The 21,041-nt window shown below is 57.5% G+C and overlaps 6 protein-coding genes across 6 annotated transcripts; 3 read left to right on the top strand and 3 right to left on the bottom strand.

Moving 5' to 3' along the window:
- Positions 1–1,729: 1,729 nt before the first annotated feature.
- SLS55_008195 (uncharacterized protein) lies at positions 1,730–3,877 on the bottom strand (the record flags this gene model as incomplete). The annotated part of the gene is made up of 3 exons (XM_066779609.1): positions 1,730–2,329; positions 2,385–2,924; positions 3,512–3,877. 3 exons carry the CDS (start codon positions 3,875–3,877, stop codon positions 1,730–1,732), a joined length of 1,506 nt encoding a protein of 501 aa, XP_066630413.1.
- A 392-nt stretch (positions 3,878–4,269) lies between these two features.
- On the bottom strand, positions 4,270–5,384 carry SLS55_008194 (uncharacterized protein; the record flags this gene model as incomplete). Its single annotated transcript, XM_066779608.1, has 4 exons — positions 4,270–4,669; positions 4,728–4,797; positions 4,853–5,058; positions 5,110–5,384. 4 exons carry the CDS (start codon positions 5,382–5,384, stop codon positions 4,270–4,272), a joined length of 951 nt encoding a protein of 316 aa, XP_066630412.1.
- A 3,566-nt stretch (positions 5,385–8,950) lies between these two features.
- On the top strand, positions 8,951–12,417 carry SNT2 (putative PHD type zinc finger protein with BAH domain-containing protein; the record flags this gene model as incomplete). Its single annotated transcript, XM_066779607.1, has 6 exons — positions 8,951–9,297; positions 9,438–11,181; positions 11,266–11,298; positions 11,357–11,711; positions 11,775–12,351; positions 12,408–12,417. The coding sequence occupies 6 exons, from the start codon at positions 8,951–8,953 to the stop codon at positions 12,415–12,417; spliced, it is 3,066 nt and encodes a 1,021-aa protein (XP_066630411.1).
- A 1,747-nt stretch (positions 12,418–14,164) lies between these two features.
- On the top strand, positions 14,165–14,796 carry SLS55_008192 (uncharacterized protein; the record flags this gene model as incomplete). Its single annotated transcript, XM_066779606.1, has 2 exons — positions 14,165–14,170; positions 14,221–14,796. 2 exons carry the CDS (start codon positions 14,165–14,167, stop codon positions 14,794–14,796), a joined length of 582 nt encoding a protein of 193 aa, XP_066630410.1.
- Positions 14,797–15,780: 984 nt separating this feature from the next.
- On the top strand, positions 15,781–16,183 carry SLS55_008191 (uncharacterized protein; the record flags this gene model as incomplete). The annotated part of the gene is made up of 3 exons (XM_066779605.1): positions 15,781–15,849; positions 15,917–15,987; positions 16,090–16,183. The coding sequence occupies 3 exons, from the start codon at positions 15,781–15,783 to the stop codon at positions 16,181–16,183; spliced, it is 234 nt and encodes a 77-aa protein (XP_066630409.1).
- A 964-nt stretch (positions 16,184–17,147) lies between these two features.
- NOP14 (nucleolar complex protein 14) lies at positions 17,148–19,773 on the bottom strand (the record flags this gene model as incomplete). The annotated part of the gene is made up of 2 exons (XM_066779604.1): positions 17,148–19,415; positions 19,483–19,773. The coding sequence occupies 2 exons, from the start codon at positions 19,771–19,773 to the stop codon at positions 17,148–17,150; spliced, it is 2,559 nt and encodes an 852-aa protein (XP_066630408.1).
- Positions 19,774–21,041: the final 1,268 nt, after the last annotated feature.

Here is a 21,041-nt window from a genome sequence, read left to right as displayed (position 1 = left end):
TGTGTGGGAGGATTGAGGGAAGAAAGGTACTTGGGAGCGGGCTCGCAAATGTTAAATGGCGTGTCTGGAATCACCACCGTAAGGCCAAATGCGTGATGACGTCGCCATGAGTAGCTCTCGAAGGGAGCTCATTGCCTAGACGGGGAGCTCGCGCCTCACGCCTGGCAGGCACGCTGCCGGGGGAAACTTGTTTTGCTAGCAACCAGTGGCTTCGTCACGTTACGCAAAGAGATGCGAGGGAACGCGTTCTCTGGCATTGCGTCAGAGCTGTGCGGCTTCAGTAAGGAGGGCAGGCCCAATGGGAGCCGGATCCAAGGACACCTGTGGCTGGAGAGGCGGCATGGAGCAGGTGCCCATCGACGATTGGCTTCTAGACATGCAGCTACGGCGGTCGATGCCGGTACGGCGGCGATCGCGACGGGGCAGGCTTCTCGAAGCGAAATCTCAGGCCTGAGATGAGACGCAAGCGTCAGCCGGGCTGTGGAACGGGGTCCGGAGCGATAGCCGTCGTGGGCCTCGTCTGGCAGATCAGCAAGCGAGTGGCCAGTGAGGAGCGGGCGGCGGGAAGGTCTTAACGGCGCAGCAGGGTTGGGCGGGCTGGAGACGGCACCGGATTGCTCAGTGAAGCGGAGGCCTGGCCAGAAATCTTGGAAGGCGGTGCGGATGACATATTGTGGCGCGTCGTGCTGGAGGGCATCCCGGTAGCTGCAGCAAACAGGATGGGCGCCGCCGTGACGCGCCAGTGGTCGCGCTGTGCGGTGCGGGCGATCAGCGCAGTCCCCGTGCGAGCCGCTCACGGCGCGTAGACCCTGCGGACATTTTGGGACGGGCTGCATCGTGCATTTGCGAATTGGTGCAGCGCACGGCGGATTGGGGTCTGGCATGGCCGTAGTGGGCGGGATTGACGGTGCGCAGTGGCTCCCGCAAACGTCCCCGCCGACCCCGGCCGGCAATGACGCCATCTTGATCGGGCTACAGATCCAACTAGCTCATCATCATCCATCATTTCCAGCCTCTGGCTAGCGCCCGCAAAATTGCGCGCCGCTACCAACGTCGCTGCAACGTCCGTTGCAAGTGCCCCCGCCCGCATGCTGCCCCCCGCCCCTTCGCATGCGTCTCGCCGCCGCACCTGCAACCCAAAACTCTCCGCCAGTGCCAGCCCTGCCGATTCGCCCACCTGTGCGACAACACCTCACACTTTTTTCCCATGATCAGCTCGCCGTTGCCGCCCACGCCCACGTCTCGTACGACACGTATCATTCGATGTGCTACTTGACGTGCGTGATGCACTCGCGCAATCCACCATCTCCACCGGCATCGGAATGTCTGAACCGGCCAGTGGCCGTCTCACCGGGGCGCAATCTTGGGCTCCAGCTACCCGGCTCCCGAGTCATCCATCAATGGACTTCTTGAGACTTCGCCACACACAGAACCAGCCTGGCTGGGCGACGTTTTCACTGAGTATGTGTAACTGGCCATCGATCTAAACGGACTGCCCCGCTGAGGCTTCCTGGCCTTGCATCGTCGTTCGTATAACCAACATGAATTGCAGTGTCGTGGCAGCGGCGGGTCACGGCCGATCCCAGCCACACCACGTGCAGCATTACGACTAAAAGTGGGAATATTACCTTACACTACTCCACAACTCCACGGCCGCTGTTGAGAGCAGGGAAAGGAGACCGGAATCCGGAAGACTCCGAGAATTAGATCATACCCGCTCATCAACCGGCTATCTCTTTCCGTCCGGCGGAATACCGCTTTCCACGTCCCGAGAGCTCACTTCGCCTCTGCTCCGCTTTGTCCTCTCGCCTTTCGGCGCACTGGCCGTGGCCCCGATGCCCAGCTTTCTCAGTATCCTCAAGCGTAGACTATTACTTCTCTTCCGCTCGTCCTCCTTTGCCCCTGCTTCCGCTAGGATCTGCCGCTCCCTTTCTGCGCTCTTGCTCTTGTCCTTCGCCAACTCTTTCTTCTTGGCCAACTCCTCAGGATGGAGTACCTTCTCTTTCCCGTGGCTTGCGTGCTCGGCACCGTGCTTGAACTTCTTGCGTGTCTTGACATACGCCTCCAGCCCAACTAAGATAGCGTAGCTGCGGGAGATCGATACGCGGCTCATGTCGACGTCGGCATCCCGCAACGAGTGGACGAAGGCGCGGAAGTTGGAAGTGGGCGGTCGATAATGACCAGAAAGAGGCGAGAGGCGGCGTAACTGTCCATCCTTGATCTTAATGAGGCCGGCCGCCGAAATGCGGGCGCCATGGAGGAACGAGCTGTGCTGGAAAGCCCCAGATTGTTTGATGCCAACGTAGAGCCGGAAAGAAGTGTCGGCGACCTGTGTTCACTTGATGTCAGTGCTAGAGCATGGTAGTGACTAGAGTCCAACTGACGAATATCCAGCTGTTCGGCTTAACGCTCCGTCGCAGAAGATGGTTGAGGACTGCTGCTGCGGATACGTGCTTGATCTTTTTGATGCCTTTTGCTGTCTCCAGATCATGGTTCACATAGTGCTCTCCTTCTGGATCCACCGAACCCGTGGACATGATCGAGCTCGCACTTGAGGCGCTGCTGCTGGATGAGGTACTGCCCCTGCTGAATGCCGGGGTTCCATCGTCGTTGTGTACGATGCCGTTGACACTGTCCTTGTACTCCATTGATGTAGTGATCCGTTCACCATTCTTCGCCCAGCATAGCCTCCCCTCGCTATCAATCTTAACCAGGTAGTTCTGCCTTTCTTCCCTGTTCAAGTATCGCACCTGTTCCCTTTCCAAACGCTCTCGTGAACACGTTGGTACCTCGAAGCGCTTGCCTTCTCCATAATCCAGCCAGAAGAAGAAATTCTCGTGTGTGCCAGACTTCTTCCACTCGGCGTGGTAAGCGCGTAGGTTGGAGCCGTATCGGTGCTTCTGGTCGACCATTTCAAGCCAGTACTGCAAGTCTTCAGAGAAGAGGTGTGTTAGTCCATGCTAGCGGAATCACCTGGTACGTCCACCAAACCTACCCATCACCTTCGCTGTTCTGTCTCGCTCGCGCTTTGCCTCTGCCTTCAGTGCGCGCCGGCGCTCACGCTCCTCCGGCGACAACTGGGCGTCATCTGTATCGGAGTGATCACGTTCCACGTCATCTCCACCTGCACGGCGTGCTACTTCGCCGATGCGTCGCCAGTTATCTTTCGCCGCATCGGATGCGGCGCGGGACCTCGCGGCGGGGCTGAGCTTGTCTCGATCGCCTGAAGTTCGGTCGTTGCGGGGGACGGGTCGCGTTGCGTTCCTCCATCGCGCTACGGCAGTTCAGCATTAAGAGCGCGCGGAAAAGCGTGGGAGCGCTGTAGGGTACTGAGTACTACTGACCCTCTTTGATAGCCTGTGGAGCAACGCAGATCACCGTTAGCTGATCGGCATTTCCTTCCAACGGTCGCGCCGCAGCAGACAGGACGGAGCGGAAAGGCACGAGATAGCTGGCGCAGAGGTGGGAGAGGAGGGCAGTGGTGCGATTTCAGCGGCGGTGTCTCACGTACCTCAACCCAGCGCGTTGACGGATCCAATCCCATGCCGGCAAGCTCGCGGCGCTGCTTGTAACCTCTGTAGTTGCGTTGGATCAGAGCGGCGGCGACGGCCTCTTCTTCGTCGCGTTGATCCTGCGACTTTGTTGCCTGCATGGCTGCGCGCTTTGCATCCTGACGACGTGCAATGGCTTGGATCTCGTCTTGGGAGGGGACTTGGAGCGCGGCGGAGGCATGCGAGGCAGGGCGCCGGGCCGCAGCAATGCGGTCATCGCTGCCCCACGCTTGCTTGGCGTCTGGGGCCGTTAGCCCTGCGTGGCCAGTCGCCTGTGCCGCCGCTCTCTCCTCGTTGTGGCCGCTAGACCCTGAGGCGTCGCCCATTTGCGGCATGATCGGTTCGAGCGCGAACAACAAAAAGTTGCAGGAGAGCCGTCGCAACCTGCCAGCGGTGCCCCAACAACAGGTTCGACGCCTAGCGATCACTGCCTCCCCCGGCTGACCACGCACCGGCATTGTCACGTGTGGCCCGGAAGTCGGCTTGCACGGCGCTCTGGCCCGCTGCACAACGGTGCAATTTTGGCGGAGAGCAGGGGCAATCAGCTTGCCCGAAACAGCGAAGGATTGCGTACACGACGGCGAAAATCGTGCCGCGATCGTGCGTCGAAACTCAATCAGCACAACGAGCTGGCAGTCGGCAGCCCCTTGACATGGCCAAGTGCAGCGGATCTTGTGATTTCGCTTGGCGCAACTACTGAGCGCTGCTGTCGTGTTCTTTAAGAGAGCGCCTTCCTGATCCCCACAGCTGCCAAATCAACGCTGGCAACAGCCGTCGCGCTCTTTCTGACGGGCTCCAGCATTGCAAAGTCATGAACCTGGCCATCCGCCTCGAAAATCGCCACCTCCACCCCGGCCTGCTGGAGCAGATGCCCAAACTCTTTGCCTTCCCTGAGGAGTGGATCGACGGCCGCAGTGATGATGAGTGTTGGTGGCTGAGCAGCGGCTTGTTCCTTGTCCATTAGAGTGGGCGACGCCAAAATGCTCAATCTGTCATCGTCCTTGGGTACGAAAGCGTCCTTCATCCATCGCAGGAGAGGGGCGTTGAGATACGGGCCGTCATGGAATGTCTTGTACGTGTCGCTCTCTCTGAGTAAGTTTGCGACAGGGTAGAAGAGCCTATCCTTGTCATCAGAACTGCCATCTCAAAAGGGCAGCGTTCGAGTGTTGCACTCACACCTGATAGCTGACAGTCGCAGGCAGCTTCCGTTGGGCGGCTAGTGTGGACATCGCCACGGCCATGTGCCCTGTTCCAACCGTGAGCTCGCGTGATCAACGCAATAATCTTCTCGTTCTACGAACCCCCTGCGCTATCGCCAGCAAGGGCGATCTTGTCGGTCCTCAGGCCATGCTTGTCGCCGTTTTGGACATAATATTCCACTGCGGCATAGGCTTCATCGAATTGCTGCGGGAATTGAGCCTCAGGAGCCGGCGTGTAGTATGGAAAAGCAACAGCACAGCCAGTCTCGCGGACCAAGTCGCTCACCAGGCTGTCGTGGGTGTTTGGGCTGTGCTCGGTTAGCTGCTGCAAGCGCGCGGCGCGCTCCTGGGAAACCTACCTTCCGAGAATCCATCCACCCCCGTGAAAATAGAAAGCAAGCGGAAGTGGAGCGCTAGCGCTCGCAGGCTTGAAGAGGACGGTCTTCACGGGTCCGCTGGTTCTAACCGGCACATCGATATTCTCACGAAGCACGTCTCGAGACGGCTCGTGTTGCTGCAATCCTTCGAGAACAGCTCTCGCCTCGTCTGGCCTCAAGGTTTGAAGCGGGGGTCCCCCCGCCTTGGCTCCAGCATCGACAAACGCTTGATTGACTGGATCAAGATAGGGAGCCATGATGTTTCGAGTTGGGAGCGTTGCGTTCGTCTGAGCACTAGAAAAGCCGAGCTTCAAAAGCAAACTGTTGCAGCCTGCCCTGCTGCTGCTTTTGAGTCCGCACTCCCACAATGCAGCATGCTTACATCATGTGGATTAGCACTGAGCACAGTGTTTATGTGGACGTTGAATAATTGCTAGATAAGCAAAAAGCTGATGACTGAAGTAGCAACCCTGGAACTGCCCAGGAAGCAACAACAGCGGGGCTTGAAAGTGTGGTGGTGATTGGGCTGCGGCTGCGGCACCTTCGGTCGCGTTGGCCGGGTCTCGTTCCAGAGCGAGCGCCACGACACAGCTCGGCGCCGCTCGAGCAACCGACTGTTAGTGCCTTTGGCGAGGGCCGACCTCGACGAGCTGAGATTTTCATCCGCATGGCTTTCTGGAACCCCCCCTGGGAACAGTTTCGTGGAGGCCAGGGTTGCAATCTCCACTAGCCGTTGGTTCAAGCGCTAGGCACACCACGAGCGGCCGGAGGGGGTGGGGGGTTCAGCTGCCGTTGCAATGACAGGAACATAATTCGGTCCGTAGAGTCGCGAAAGTTGACCGGAGCAGAGCGATTCAGCATCAACTTGACGGTCAGATTGGGACGGACCGTCGCGTGAGTCTGATGATATCCGCTGGTGCGGGTGAGACACTACCGGCGTACAATTTCTCGTCCCAGCAGGAGACCGAGATGTCAGGTTCTCCAGCGGGCCTTTGATTGGCTGTACTCTATGTCGACAGATTTTCTCCAATTCGACGATCGGGCCCCCTACCTCGCAGACGCCCACGCCGCTGCCAGCACAGTAACGCCACGCACGTGTCCATGTGGACGCACCGCCCCCAAACGAGCCTCTGCGGCAGAGGTAAAGTGCAACCATGACATGCGCACTTTGTCGGGCGGACGTCTTCACACCGAGATCCTCCATGTGCGATGTCGAGTGAAACTGTCGCGTCCTATCCGCCACCAGAGCTTGCTGGGCCCATTGGCACAACGCGCTGGTCCAAGTCTTCAATCCAGCAGTGCGACACGCCATGTGCTGCCCGGACAATAACTTACATGCTGCTGTGCCCCTCCATGGAGGTTCAAATACGCGGTGGCCACGCCCACACTTGCATGCCTGGCTAGGGAGCTTCGGTCTCGGCGCGGGCGGGGGGCCATTGGATGCGATGGAGACCTGGTACCAGCGAAGGGGGCAAGGCCGAGATGACACAAGCGAGACGCAACTTGATGAGCGGTTGCCAGCCTGTCCTGATCTCCCCAACGGCCATTCTGGAAAACCGTACCTTGCCGTGCGCCGCCGCCGCCTCGGCGGAGTAGCGCATGGCGTGAGGCCAGCGGGTAGCTGGCGGGCAGCGGGCGTGATGGGTGCAGGAGCTTATCCGGGATGGGTGGATGTGCTCTTCATCGGCGCTGAGGGTCGGGATCAGGTCGCGCTAGGCCGTATGCGGCACGCTAACGGACGACGAAAGCTCTCACCAGTCGCCCTGCAGAGCCGGCAACGTTGAAAGCAAACTCTTCCAGCGCCCGGGATCAGCTCTGCAGCAGTCGCCGGCCCCAGCACGAGGGTCCGGTCCGGTCCCGGCCTCGGCCTGGGCTGCTGGACCGCAGGGTTGTTCGAAGGTCAGATGAATACGTGGCAGACCGGCACGGCTGACGCTCCTAGCCACGCCGCTGCTCTTCAGAACCGGGCGGCGCATGCCCGGCGAGGCACAAGGCACCGTTCTGGCGGCTGGCTGCGTGAAGAATGCGGTGGGCAGCCTGTCCCGGCGGCGTGTGGGCAAGAAGACAAAGCCGGCACCATCGATGTGGACGGGGCAACGCAGCGTAGATCTGGCGTCGTCGGCGCTACTGGGCGTCCTGCTGTCGCCGCGCCCTGCCTCTAGGGGGATGGCTGCCGTTTCATTGGTCGAGCCCATCCCTCCACATCCTCCTGACTGCCCACTGCGTCGTCGTCCTCTGCGGCCAGCTTGAGCGCAGAGGGGCACCCGTGCTTGGGGTGGCGCGCGCGGGTGGTGTTGGGCGCGGCGGCGTGAGGTCGGCGTAAGGTTGTAGTGCTGCGGGACCAGCAGCCCCGGGGTCGATTTGATGGTGTTGACCCAAGCGAGGAAGCTTAGGCATGCCCTGAGAGCCTAGCGCGAAGGCAGCGCGCAAGGCCCCGGCCGTCATACTCAAGTGCATCCACTGCCGGCCGCCATCTCTCTCTCGAACTCACCAACTCCGCCCTCTCCCACATCCCCATATGCCAGCTGCACAGTCCACGCCCCTCTGACCCCAGCCCATCCTGTTTCGGCGCGGAATTCCCGCAACTACCACAGCTCCTGCCCGCGCCCACCCACTGCACGCGACTTCCGCCGCGGCATTTGCGTTTTGCGGCGGCAGACCGGTGTCCTCCTTCGTGGTGAGCCGCCTCCAGACCTATGCAGCCCTGATATCGCGCCATCGGCCTTCATTCGCCCCAACGCCTCCCCGCCGGCCCTCTCGCAGCCGTGGACACAGCATTCCCGGTCGCCGCGCCGTGATCTCCGACGTGTCACTCGATGGTCGTCGATGTGGGCGCGGTGAACTCCCCAACCCGAGGCGCGACCAGCGACGAGGCAGCGCGTCCTCCCGCGCAGCCCGTGGACCCCATGCAGGACGTAACGCCCACCAGTAATGGGGCCGCCCAGAGCGCTGAGCCCGCGCAGCAGAGCTCGCCTCAGCCCGCCAATTCGCAGCTCGCCGCGGAGCGAGATGCGCAGCCAACGCCCCCGGCAGCTTCGCCGTCAGGCTCCTTGCCACCCGCGCAGTCGCAGACCCCAGCCGCATCCACGTCGGTCAAGGACGACACTCCGACCAATGCGGGCGGCTACGGCACTCGCTCGCGCAACCGCCCGAGTGCCGCTCGGCCCAACTACGCGGAGGACATAGAGATGGATTTTGAAATACCGGCTGCTGTGAATGGCAGCAATGGAACCTCCTCCGAGCGCACCACTCGCAGCCCCGCCGCCGCAACAGATGCTGGTCAATCCCCTGCACCGAACGCCAAGAAGCCAGCTCCAACGACGAATGGGACGGCGGCGGCTGCCGCTGCAAGCAAGGACCCCTCAATTCCCGGGACTCTGACCTTTTCCGCCAACCCAAACGCCAACGCCGGGACTGCTACTCAGGGAAAGAAGAGGAAAGCGGGTGGCGCGCATGCAGCCGCATCCGCCAACGCCGCTCCCCCGGCTGCTCCCACTTCCGCTGCGTCGAGGCGAAAGGACACCGCGATCGCATACAACATGATTCGCGAGACGAATATGATGACGTTTGAAAAATCCGGCGCGAGGTTAAAGCGGGGAAAGCTGGAAGCTGACGATGGCACCGCGCTTGCAATTGATGGTAAGCCCCTCTTCTCCTTCCGATTCTCGATTTTCCGAGCAAAGTCCGCCCTTTTTTCGGTGGTGCAAACGTGCGGTTTCTTTTCAAAGTTCGGATTTACTGATTTTGGGGTTCTTTTGCTTGGGCAGATCATGCCTACCTCGTTTGCGAGCCCCCTGGGGAGCCGTATTACCTCTGCCGCATCATGGAATTTCTGCATACGGACAGCGAGAATCCCGCATCTCCTGTCGATTCTCTACGCGTGAACTGGTTCTATCGGCCGCGCGATGTGCTGCGCTACAACAACGACACCCGTCTGGTGTACGGAACCATGCATTCGGACATCTGTCCACTAACATCTCTCCGCGGCAAATGCGTCATTCGGCATCGCAGCGAAGTCTCCGATCTCGAGGAATTCCGCAGGAACAAGGACTCATTCTGGTACAACCAAGTCTTCGATCGGTTTATCCACAGATGGTACGAGGTTATTCCCGTGTCGCAGGTCATCAATGTTCCTGAGAAAGTCAAGAGAGCATTAGACGAGAGGTGGAAGTTTGTTGTTGTAGAGACAAGTCGCGTCAAAGAGTTGACCAGTGCAGTCAAAACCTGCAAGCGCTGCTCCCAGTATTGCGCTAAGTAGGTGTTCAGAATCCTGGTGGAGAAACGCGCCTGTCTTTGCTAACAAGATGCAGCAATGATTCCGTTGAGTGCGCTGTTTGCCACAATACTTACCACATGAACTGCGTTCGGCCACCACTCTTGAAGAAGCCCTCGAGGGGGTTTGCCTGGGCCTGTGGTCCCTGCGGCAGAGCGCAGGAGCGGAAGCTAGAAGCACGGCGAACGCCGCTCGTTGGTGAGGCGGCAGCCTCGCAGGAAGAGGAGGAAATGGTCGACGAGGAAGAGGAAGATCCTGGCGCGTTGATCAACACAACCGCCCCGAGCCCCAACGGCTCGGACGCTCCGGTCGATGACCATCCAGCAACCCAAGCCGAGATCGCATTGGCAAAAATGTGGCCCATGCGGTACCTTGGAATCCATTGCCGCGTGGAGGACGCGCTGCAATACGATGACCGCGCTATTTACCCCCGCGCAAGCTCGCGTCTTGGCCCGAGGCACCAGGCGAACGTTAATGTGTGGCACGGCAGGCCAGTCGAGCTCGTCAAACCGGCAGAGATCAGGAAACGTTACAACAAGGGCCCGGCTCACAAAAAGGACCCGAAGCTTTCGAAGGAGGACCTAGAAGCCGATAAGGCGGAGAAAGCAAAGAGACCGAAGTGGGTCCAAGACGAGCCGGTGGGCTACGTGCGGCGTGGCGAAGATTTTCCGAACGATGACCCGAGGTGCACAGCCAAGACATTATTCAAGATGCCTCCAGAGTCTGTGCGCGGCGAAGACGATGCGCCCGACGACCGCGAGAAAATCATTGATGATTACATGTCGAAAGCTAGGACGGAAGCTGCCAAGGTTATTGGTGTCCAGGAATACAACACCAACTTTCTCACTAAAGCCATCGAGCTGCTCTACGCCAACAACTACGACTCCGGTGCTGCGCTCGAACAACTTAAAAAGATCAACAGGCGAAAGGATTTGAGAGAGCCGGAACCGAACAAGGAAGAGAAAAAGCGCTTCGAAGAAGGTGTGGCAAAATATGGCTCTGAGCTCCGGAACGTTCGTATCCACGTCAGGACCATGACCCACGCCGACGTTGTTCGCTACTACTATTTGTGGAAGAAGACTCCCAAAGGAAGAGAAATTTGGGGCAATTACGATGGTCGCAAGGGCAAGAACCAGAAGGTTGTTGCTGACTCATCCACTTCGAGGCTTGCCGACGACATCGCGGATGATGTGGACGATTCTGCATTCGACGTCGGAAAAGCCGAGTCTCGCAAGAAGCATTTCGTGTGCAAGTTTTGCTCTACGAAGGTGTCACGACAGTGGCGCAGAGCTCCCGGAGTTGCACCAGGCCAAACCGTACCCGCTGACGGTCGTAGCAAAGATAAGGGGACGCACATGATTCCCGCCCTTTGTCAGCGATGCGCCCGCCTTTGGAGGAGATATGCTATCAAGTACGAAGACGCGGAGGAGCTTATCAAGAAGATGTCTGCCGCAGGTGGGAAGAAATGGAGGAAGTTGATCGATCAGGAGCTCATGAACGAACTAAATGCCGCTCAAAATGCTCCTCCGGAGCCAATTCCTAGCATCGAACCGGCCGACCCTCAAGCTCATACCACAACAGAGCCTCCTCGGAAGAAGCAGAAGGGTGTCGCCGATAAAGACTCCAGTCAACATACGTCAGCAGAGCCTCCGACCAAAAAGAAGACAACCGTTGCCCCGCCAAAACCTCCGACGCCCCCGCCACAACCCGTCATGCCAAAGATGCGGGAGCTTCCTTGTGCTGTCTGTCTGCAGATGGAGCCCCTGGGCGACCAGCGCCTTGTATGTAGGGAGTGCAGGCTGACGGTCCATCGTCAATGTTATGGGGTGACCGAGTCGCGGTCTGGAAAATGGGTTTGCGATCAGTGCAAGAACGACAAGAAGGAGGTCGTATCTTACGTGAGTTTTCCAACTAGATCCTGGTTCTTGCGTGGTGGACTGACTCCCTTGTTCTCAGACATACGAATGTGTTCTCTGTCCCGTGAAAGAGACTGAGCAGGAATTAATCGAGCCTCCAAAAGTGTCCCACAAGAAGAAGTCCGACAAGGAGCGGGAGAAGGAGCGCCTTGAGAAGGAACTGCGCATGCAAAAGTTAAAGGAGTACCAACAGCACCAGCGAGACAAGGGGAGACCGGAGCTTCCTCGCGAACCGCTGAAAAAGACGGCCGAAAACAACTGGGTACATCTGTACTGCGCGGTCTGGACGGCCGAACTGAAGTTCACTAGTCCCAGCATCTACGAACTGGTGGAAGGCGTAGGCACCCCGTCGATCAAGTACGACCAGGTGTGCAAGATATGCAAGACATCTAAGGGTGCTTGTGTGGCTTGCCACCAATGCCATGCATCCTTCCACGTGGGATGTGCTCATTCAGCAGGGTACATTTTCGGATTTGATGTTACACCGGTCAAGAGTTCCCGCCGGGACGCCGTTCCAACATTCACGCTGGGTCAAGAGACTGGGTCATTATCCGCCGCGATCTGGTGCAAGGACCATACTCCCAAGACCATAGTGCACCCTCTCAACGAGCCAGTGGATGAAAACGGGATGACGGCCCTGCAACTCTATGTGCAGAACTACAAGCTAGCTGATCAGACGTTGACGGGCACCGCTCGCAAAGCGAACCTCCTGGACCAGTTTACGAAGAACATTGCGCCCCCAGCGGCAGTCACGCCAGTCAACCGTCGGACCTCGACTGTGCAAGGTGGCACGAGATCAGCAAGGAACTCGTCGGCTGGTCTACCGAAAACGGAAGAGCCCGACGAGATGCAGAATGGCTCCATTGCTGATGTCAAGGAGGAATGCAAGTGTGAGATCTGCGACATTGAGGTGTCCCCTAAGTGGTGGAAAGCCGAGGACTCCCAGGATCCAGCTGCTGTTCCCGGATCAAATCCCGATCAGCCGATCAACACCATCGAGAGTACAGCAGGCTCTCACGGGGCTCCGGCATCCCAGTCCGAGGGGCCTAGGTTTCCGAACGGAATCATTCATCTTGACCACCCCGGCGTAGCATTGTCTAATGGAAAAGTCACAACGTCGGATGGTGTCCCAATTCCTCGCCCAGGTACTTATCTTTGCAACAAGTGCCATTGGCGGAGGAAAAACAAGCCGGAGCTTCTCAAGCCAGCGAAAAGGTCACCCACACCGCCACCACAGCCGGTCAGGTCTCCGCCTCGACAGTTCCAGCCGGCACCGGCAGCGCCGATGCATCACTGGCCGCCAATTGCAGCCCCCCCTCCGCATGCAAGCGCGCCGCTTCCCGGGTGGGGAGGACACCCGCCGCCACCACCAATCAGCAACGGAGTGGCTCACTCGCCACAGCCCGGTGCGCCGATCCATCATCCGTACCACCCTGCAGTGACGACGCATCATCCGCCGACCAACGGATACCCGCCTTATACGGCGCCAGCTGGAGTGCTTCCCGGGCAGCCTGCGATCCGCTCTCCTTATCCACCTCCAGCGGCCGTCCCGCACCATACAAACTCTCCGATGCTTGGAGGACTCTCTAATGGGATTCGCTCGCCTCATACGGCACCGTATGGCTCCCCAGCGCCCGGCCATATCCCGCCGGCCAGGCAGACGGAGAGTCCGTTCAACTTGTACAGCGCATCGCACAACAGCCCTGGTCCGCTCCACACCAGGCCCGAAACGCCTCGGGACAGCACGCTGCCACCGCAGGCACAAGCGCCGCCGCCTCCGCCGCCTCCGCCGCCACCGTCACTTCCAAACGGGGCAAGTGGGGCTAGCGCAAGCCCCAATCTTCGCAACTTGTTGCACTAAATTTCCTAGTCATCCCTCCGGTGGTAAGAAAATGCGGCTGCTAATGGAGGGCGGTTCAACGACGCAGAGCTTCGAATCGGGAAGCGAGTCAGGCAGAGTGGTTTGGTCCATATGATGGCAAAGCAAAGGTTTCATTTCATTTTTGCTCGTTCGGTGGGAAGAACCTGGGACGGGAGAGAAGGAGTTTTGTGAAAAGGCATGATACCAAGCGAATAGTGGAATTCGAAGAGCATTCGGCGAGGCTGCATTTTGTATTTCGCACTGATCTTTATTTTTCTGTTCGGGATCGCGGGCGGCGAGGGGGGGTGAAGAGATGCTGTACCATAGCCAGACGATAGAATCAATGCTGGGTCGCGCACCGTTCGTGCAAAAGCGTTATCCATTGCATCAGCGGGGATGGTGATGGTGAGTGCAAGAAAGAGGTGTAGTCGGTGTTTCGCAACTGCCGACTCCGCATGGGGATCGACGTCAGGGCAAACCAGCATCCGCCCGCAGCTGCACTGCGCATCCACCGCCACGACTTTCTTATTCCCCCCAACACACCCGACCTACACACCGCGACTCCATACTCTCCCACAATGCCGTCCATCGGGCCATCCCTACCACCCCACCTCACGAAGCGCAAGCGCGACGACAACGACGACGACGACAATCGCTCCGCCTCCTCCGCCTCCTCGTCACCTGGACCACAACTACCAAGCGCACCCCGTCCCGCCTCATCCCCAGATAATGCGCCCGAGAAGCGACGACGCGTAGTCGCCGGCCCCGCGCCGCCTCCGGCGCCGTTGGATGAGATGCCCGCAACCGCTCCTAACGCGGATGAGAATGGGGAGAGCGACGAGAGCGATGATAGCAGCGACGATGGATTTGGCCCTGCGTTGCCGACGGCGGCGGATGTTTCGAGGGTGTGTAGTTTTCCATTATTATTTTTTTTGGTCGTTTGGCCTTCCTAGGGCGACGGCGACGGCGGCATCTTTGTTGGTGTCAATGTTAGTAGCAGAAAAAGCGTGGAAGCTGACTTTGATATCTTTCTCGAAAACTAGGTCAACGCTGCTAAAAACGACGACGATGAATGGGGCGCTGTAAGGCCACAGCCCGGCGACGGCGAAGGGGAGAAGAAGACGCAGAGGGACGAGTGGATGATGGTGCCTCCCAAGCAGGACGATCTCGCGGCGCGCCTGGATCCGACGAAGCTGCGGGCGCGCGGGTTCCAGACGGGCAAGGGTGCGAGGGCGCCGAATCATGGCGGCGGTGGGGACCTTGGGATGTGGCTGGAGACGCCGGAGCAGAAGAGAAAAAGATTGGAGAACGAGGTCATGGGGAAGGGCAGCTCGAGCGGTGCCGGTGGTGCTAGTGGTGAGAGAGATGCGCGGAGGAAAAAGGATGAGGAGACGGCGAGGAGGTTAAAGAAGCATGAGGAGAAGAGGAAGGGGGAGAGTTTGTATGACAAGCATAGGGAGAAGGTGGGCGAGAAGGAGGATGACGATCCGAGCAAGAGGGCGTTCGATTATCAGAAGGATATGGCGAGCGGCATGAGGATCGATGGGACAAAGAGGAAGGAGATGATCAGGAAGGCGGGCGATTTCTCGAGCAAGTTTTCGGGCGGAAGCTACCTGTAGATGGGAGGGCGGTGGAGATGCTTGCTCGGTTCGACGATGAGCTTACCATGGCTACGCGAGTAATGAGGTGCTGGCGCAGACATATTTCGGCCAGCCATGATACCATATCCCCAGCCACATCAATGCCCTTTTCCACCACGGCGACCTCCGGTACGACGGCGTCTTTGACCTTGGGCGCTAGCTCCATGCTGCTCAGCCGTTTTACGTCGTGCTACACAATCCTAGTCAGAGTCATTACCAGTGACGTCATGGCGCATTTGCTCTGTCCCGCTCGTTGGAAATGATTTCCCCACTTCCGACCTTACACGTAAACGAGATAAGCAATGGAAGGGGTGCTTTGGTAAAAAATTGATCGTGTAGAGACTTGTAGGGAATGGTCCAAGATACAGGGGGGTTCATGAAAATTCATGATTTTGACCTATCATACCACCAAAACAAGCTCCAACCTCCGGTTTGGATATGTCGTATCTCCAGAGCAATCTCTAACTCCCTTGTAATGATTCCTGGCGCTAGCACTTTGCTGCAAGAAGGGGCTGTATGTTTGCGATTAAACCGCTACAAAAACTCCGGTCCCACCGGCAAGATGAGCCCCCGCAAAGGCGGATTACGCACCAGCTTTGGTTCCTGTTATTGAAGACTTTGTACAATCTCATCTTACCTTATGTGTGACATTGATAGGGTGGCCCCACTTCCCCGCGATCCGCTGCATCTCTTCCTGCATAGGTTTTGATGCAGCTGATCACAGTGTCGTGAGTCATTTGACCGGGCAAGCACATGCGAGCAAACTCCACTTGACCGTTTGAGATGGAGCGCACCCGTGGTCGCCCTTACCTGAACTGACGCACGTGATCCCACCCCGTCCCTAGCTTATAAGGAGCTTCCCTCTACTCCGCATTCCTTTTTTCCTCATCACCGTCAATTTTCTGCGCTTCTGAACTGCAACCCAATGCTTAACAACCCCAACCGCAACTACCAAGACCCAAGATGCCTTCCAACAGCAAGTCTGGCTCCGGCGGCGACTACTCCTACAAGAGCAGCGGCACCAACAGTGAGGTAAGATAGCAATGTCCTCACCGCTGTAATTGGAAAGTAGATCTTGCTAACTTTGTTCTGTTTCCAGGGCAACCACTACTGCGCTCGCGACTACGGTTCGTCTGCCCCGAATCAGAACTCGTACCACTACTCTAACGCGTAAGTCACTCTCAAAATCATGCCCAAGATACTTGGGTCACATGCATTGCAAGCGTCTGCTCCCCGTTGGCCTTGATCTGACGATATGGTCTCTTTTTCCAGCAACGGTTCTTACTACTACTCCAACCCCAACGGCTCTACCTACTACAACGATGGAAAGGGCTCCGCTACTTACAACCCCAGCGGCGGCAAGTAAGGGAATCGCCTGTCTGGAGTTGGGAACCGTCGAGATTGCCAAGTCTTCTGCTACACGGTGGATTGGAGTGACTGATGTTTTTACAAGAACATGAACCATTGAAGAAGAATTGACTATTGACCACTGTCTTTCCGTATCTCCGCAGCGTGAATTTGATGAGAAAAGCCAATTGTCAAAAGTAACCGACGCCTTGGGAAAGCACGCACTCTGTGGTCTTGGCCGTCCAGGAGCGGCCGAGGCCTGTCAATTGTGATGTGCAGCCGCCGTTGTTGATTGCCGTGATTTTTGCTTTTTGCAATACCACCGTCACAGCCCCTTGTAGTCCATACGGGACCGTCACTTTATCTAAACTGCCACATGTATGATGTCTATGATAGTACAAAGGAGGCAGAACATAGTATCAGCATGGTGTTTTGGAAAAGCAATCACAAGTCGTTTGGAAGGAGCAACGGCAAAAGCGATTGTTGGTGCAAAAGAGGCATCTTCAATCAAACCTGAATGGCAAAAACCTCCAAATAGCCGAATCAACTACCGTTATTCATTGCCGCTTTGTTTGCTTTTTCTTAGCACCTTGTTTCACACCCTGTCCCTCTTGGCTACCACACCATCACTGCGTGATTCTCCTTCATCTTCGCAAAGTAAACATCCCTGTATATAAGCAAAACAAAGGTAGTCAATTCAAGAAACCGGGAGTGTCAATCCCATTAACGCGTTCAATATTTGACAAAACATGAGGAGGCGCGGACAGATAATGGATGCAGTCACGCAATTGACCGTAACATCAAAAGCATGATCCACACAAGGTTACTCGCACAGAAATACAGAGGAGAGTAAATTCTTTCCAAGAAGCAAAGCAAGAGCGCGATACGCTCTGCGCATGACATTGAGTATTTCTTTTCCGTGTCCGGGCATCCAAGAACGCCAATATGATGCTTACTTACTATGAGCACTTGCCCATCACCACCTACCTGCGTCCCCCCTTCCTCGCCTTCTTCTCCCTCTCGTACGCGTTCTTCTCCGCGCCCTCCTCGCCCTGAATCTCCGCCACGAGCCGCTTGTACTTGGCCTCGTACGCGCTGTCGCGCTCCTTCTTCTCGCGCAGCTTCTCGCGCCCGATGAACGACGCGTCCTTGCGCAGCTCGCGCATCGCGCCCTTCTTCTCGCGCCGGTACTCGGCCTTGAGCTTGGCCGCCTCGCGCCGCTCCATGTCCGGGTCGTAGTGCTTGTCCGGGTTGAAGCCTTCCTCGAACTTGGGCACGCTCGACTTGATCGGCTGCGGCCGCCAATGGTGTAGCTCCTGCGGCCGCCGCCGCTGCCGCGCGTTCGCCAGCTGGATCGACAGGTGCTGCGCCGCCCGCCGCCCGGCCTTAGTGCCGAGGGCGTTGACGGCGGCAAGGGCCATTGGCGTGAAGACCTCGGTGAAGGCGGGCGTGGCCGACCAGTAGTCAGCCATGGTGGTGAGGTTGTTGAGGTAGGTGTTGGTAATGTCCGGTGGTGTGGAGCGGTGCTTCAGTGCAAGGGTGGTGAACCGGACAAGCTCGGGGATGTAGCGCTTGGAAAGCGCCTGGTACTTGAGGCATAGCGTACCAACGTATGCGCCGGTGACCAGCTCCTGTGGTGTTTGCGGTGTCGTCAAGCCGAGCCAGCGCGCCATGATTGTAATAGCGGGAGTGACAACTTGGTGGAAGTGGTCGGACGTCGGGTATATGGTTCCAATGGCGGTGAAGATAACCAGGTCCCCCGGGCTGATGGTAGAAACTCCGAGCATCTCTTGTAGGTGGCTCCGGAACGCTTTCGCAACGTCAAGTGGGAAAGTCCGAGAAAGCGAGTGGAGATGGCGGATCAACGTCTCGACTGTTGCCAATGACGGGGCTGGTTTTTGCAGAGCTAAAAACGAGATGTGATCCACCAACGCTCCGCAGAAGTTTGCCATCTTCTCTTTGTTCTCCGCACTTAGTTGAGGGTGGTACAAAGCTCGGATGCGTTGGACTACTACGGGCGTGTCTACCACCGAAACACCCTTCAGCACATCCACCAGCTCCTCGTGTGACTGAGGGCAAGGGTATGTGTAGGATAATTTCGAGGCTTGTGTCTCAAGTGCCTTCTTCGCATTCTGAGCCTTTTCCTGGGCCTTCTCCTCGTCGCTCTTTCCCAGTATACCACGGACAAATTCGTCTTCCTCCTCCTCTTCGTTGATCTGAGGCTCCTGGTCCTCCTCATCAGAGCTCTCGACCTCGCTTCCACTCGGAACATCCTCCTCATCCATCTCCGAGCCACTGGCGACAAGGTCATCATCAATAACGAAATCGTCCTCATCGTCAACGCCCGGTGGCCGCAGGTTGGTATGGAGATCTTGCAAGCCAAACTCCGCCGCGTCGTCCGGGAAAACATCCTCGTCGCCTTGTGCTTCCACATTGCCCTTTGGTTGCTCGTCTTCTTCATCACTGCTGACCTCCTCGCCCCTCATTCTCTTCATCCGTTTCTCCTCCAGCTTCTTCAGCTTTTCGGCCTCTTCCTTTGCCTTCTCTTCGCCGGTCTTGGTCCTTGTAGTCGGAGCTGCGCGCCTATCCAGCTTCATTTCGAACAATCTCTTGTCGTACTCCTTCTCAGCCCTAGCTTTGTCCGCGTTGCTCATAAGCGCCATTCGTTCCGGGTTCATCGTTCCGAGTGCACCCTCGGTCCCGTCAGCGATCGGTAGTGAGTGGGGCTTCTTGACGCCTCGCAAAAGAGACAGCACATCATGCATGTCCGCGTCAAGCTTCTCTCGCAAGTCGTCATCGTCCTCCTTCGCCTGCTGGCGCTCGTATTTGTGGAACTTCGACTTAGCAATGACCTCTTTCATGACTTCAGCCTTGCTCTTCTTACGTTCCGGCGCATCCTCGCCCTCTTCGTCCGTAAGTTCGGTGCCATCATCCGAGTCCCTTCTCCTCTTAAGCCGGCGCGGCCTGCCTTCGTCGTCGCTGCCGCCCGAGAGGCTGCCGGCGTCAAAGTCGTCCTGCTCGCCCTCGAGTTCCAGGGCGCGTCCCATGTGCGTGAGCTGCACCTCCTCCTGATCCTCGTCGTCCTCCAGGTCGAACAGACCCGCGCCCTTCTTGCGTGACTTCTCGCGCGTGAAACGTTCCATCATCTTATCCTCAAGCGACATGTTCGGATCGTTCTCGCCGATACGCCTGTCAATGATACCGCCAGCCTTGTTCCGCTTTTGTAATTCGGGCAGCAGAGTTTTGCGGCGCTGTTGAAACCAACTGTTAGTCTCAATTCGGGGTTTCTCTCCTCGAAGAAGAAAAGTCTAAACTCACAGTCTCCTCGCCCATGCTCTTGGTCACACCTGGCCTTCCCATCATAGTCTTTCCATTCTTGGCATTCGCCTTCTGCAGGCTCGTAGACTCGAATTTCTCAGGCTTCGCGGCCTTGATCTCGAAAGGATTGAAGCTGTCGCGAATGTTGGTGAGGGCGGCGTTGCGCCGGGCGGCGCGCTCTGCGCCATCCTTGCCGGAAGACCTCTTCTTCTCTTTCTTAGATTTCTGTGGACCGACAATGCCCTGTTCGCGCAGGGACGCCTTCAGGCGCTTCAGCTGAGAGGGCGGCATGGCGTGTCGTGGCGGGAAAGAACGCCGTGGTGTACGCGATGGCCGCGGTGTATTTGCGCGCTCTCCGAAATAATTTCCATGTAAAATCGCTTTCTGCCGATGATCGGCGGCGCTCACCGCCTTTCAGTGCAGTCACGTGAGTTAATCTTGGCTCTTGTCTAGAAGTCGTTGCCGCAATCGGAACTATGATTGCTTCGTTTGCAATAATACCATATGCTATTGCTAAGGCGTCCAAATATGCGTTCCTTTACCAATGCAGTCGGAATAATGGCTCCATTCCAACGTATCAAGGCCTAAAATGCCTGAAACCGCATTCACCCGCAAGCTAGGTATTTGTTTCAGTGAGTAGCCATTCTCCCTTTCTCTTCTCGCGTTCGCGACATGAAAGACACTGCATTAAAACAATCTCCACTACAGTCACGAGGTATTGAACCCCGTGTACTACAAATAATGAGGCACGAGCATTTTTTCCAATAGTGTCGCCGCGGCTCCAAGTAGAGCCGGGCGGCCAGCCACAATTCGACCGCTCCATTCTTGGCATCAGCGAGCTTCATTTCCCCACTTAGCGTACCATAGCTTGCTATAGAGTCCACGTAATGCGCTGCACCCGCTAAGTTCCGCTGGAGCTATGTTCCCTGAAGCCGACATGCCATTCTCCGGTATGCTAAGGGGCGTGCCCGTTCCATTTAAGGCCAGCATCCGATGAGCTAAAAGCGGCACATCATCTAGCCGGATGCAGGCAAGCTGGAGAACCGTGACCACCTCCGCCATCACTAAGCTATTCCCACGGACGACTCCCTTTCTGATCTTCCAGTAAGCACAACGAGCGAGCGTTTGCTGACGCGTAACGGGATGCTGCCAATCAGATGTCAGCCGGCTGGACTACGGTGCAGAGTACAGCCCCTGAGATGGCTACTCAAGAGGATGTTTTCATCAAGCCACAAGCGGAGCATGTCCACCACTGAGCCTCCATGAAGCTGCCGCAGCGCCTGCAGTTCCAGCCGAGTGGCGGTGGAGCTACCGGCAATCCCTGATCCTTCATGCTGATCCTCTCGCTCACTGACTCCGGCCGTTCGACAGTACAGGCGTCGCAGCATAGATGCTGAATATCATTGACGAGCGTACAGATCTCGCAAGTCCATGTAGAATCATGAGTGGTCGTGTCTTGCTTAGGATAATCCTCAGTGAGGTCAATCACTTCCGGCTGGCTCCTGCTCTGTGTACTTGACGGGTTCCCGGTCACGAGTCGCGACACTGGGCGGCCTGAA

Source organism: Diplodia seriata (genome assembly GCF_021436955.1).
Source record: "Diplodia seriata strain FDS-637 chromosome Unknown scaffold_8, whole genome shotgun sequence".
Classification (NCBI taxonomy): domain Eukaryota; kingdom Fungi; phylum Ascomycota; class Dothideomycetes; order Botryosphaeriales; family Botryosphaeriaceae; genus Diplodia; species Diplodia seriata.
The sequence above is the reverse complement of the archived record's forward strand: the minus strand, read 5'-3'. Positions and strand labels throughout refer to the sequence as shown.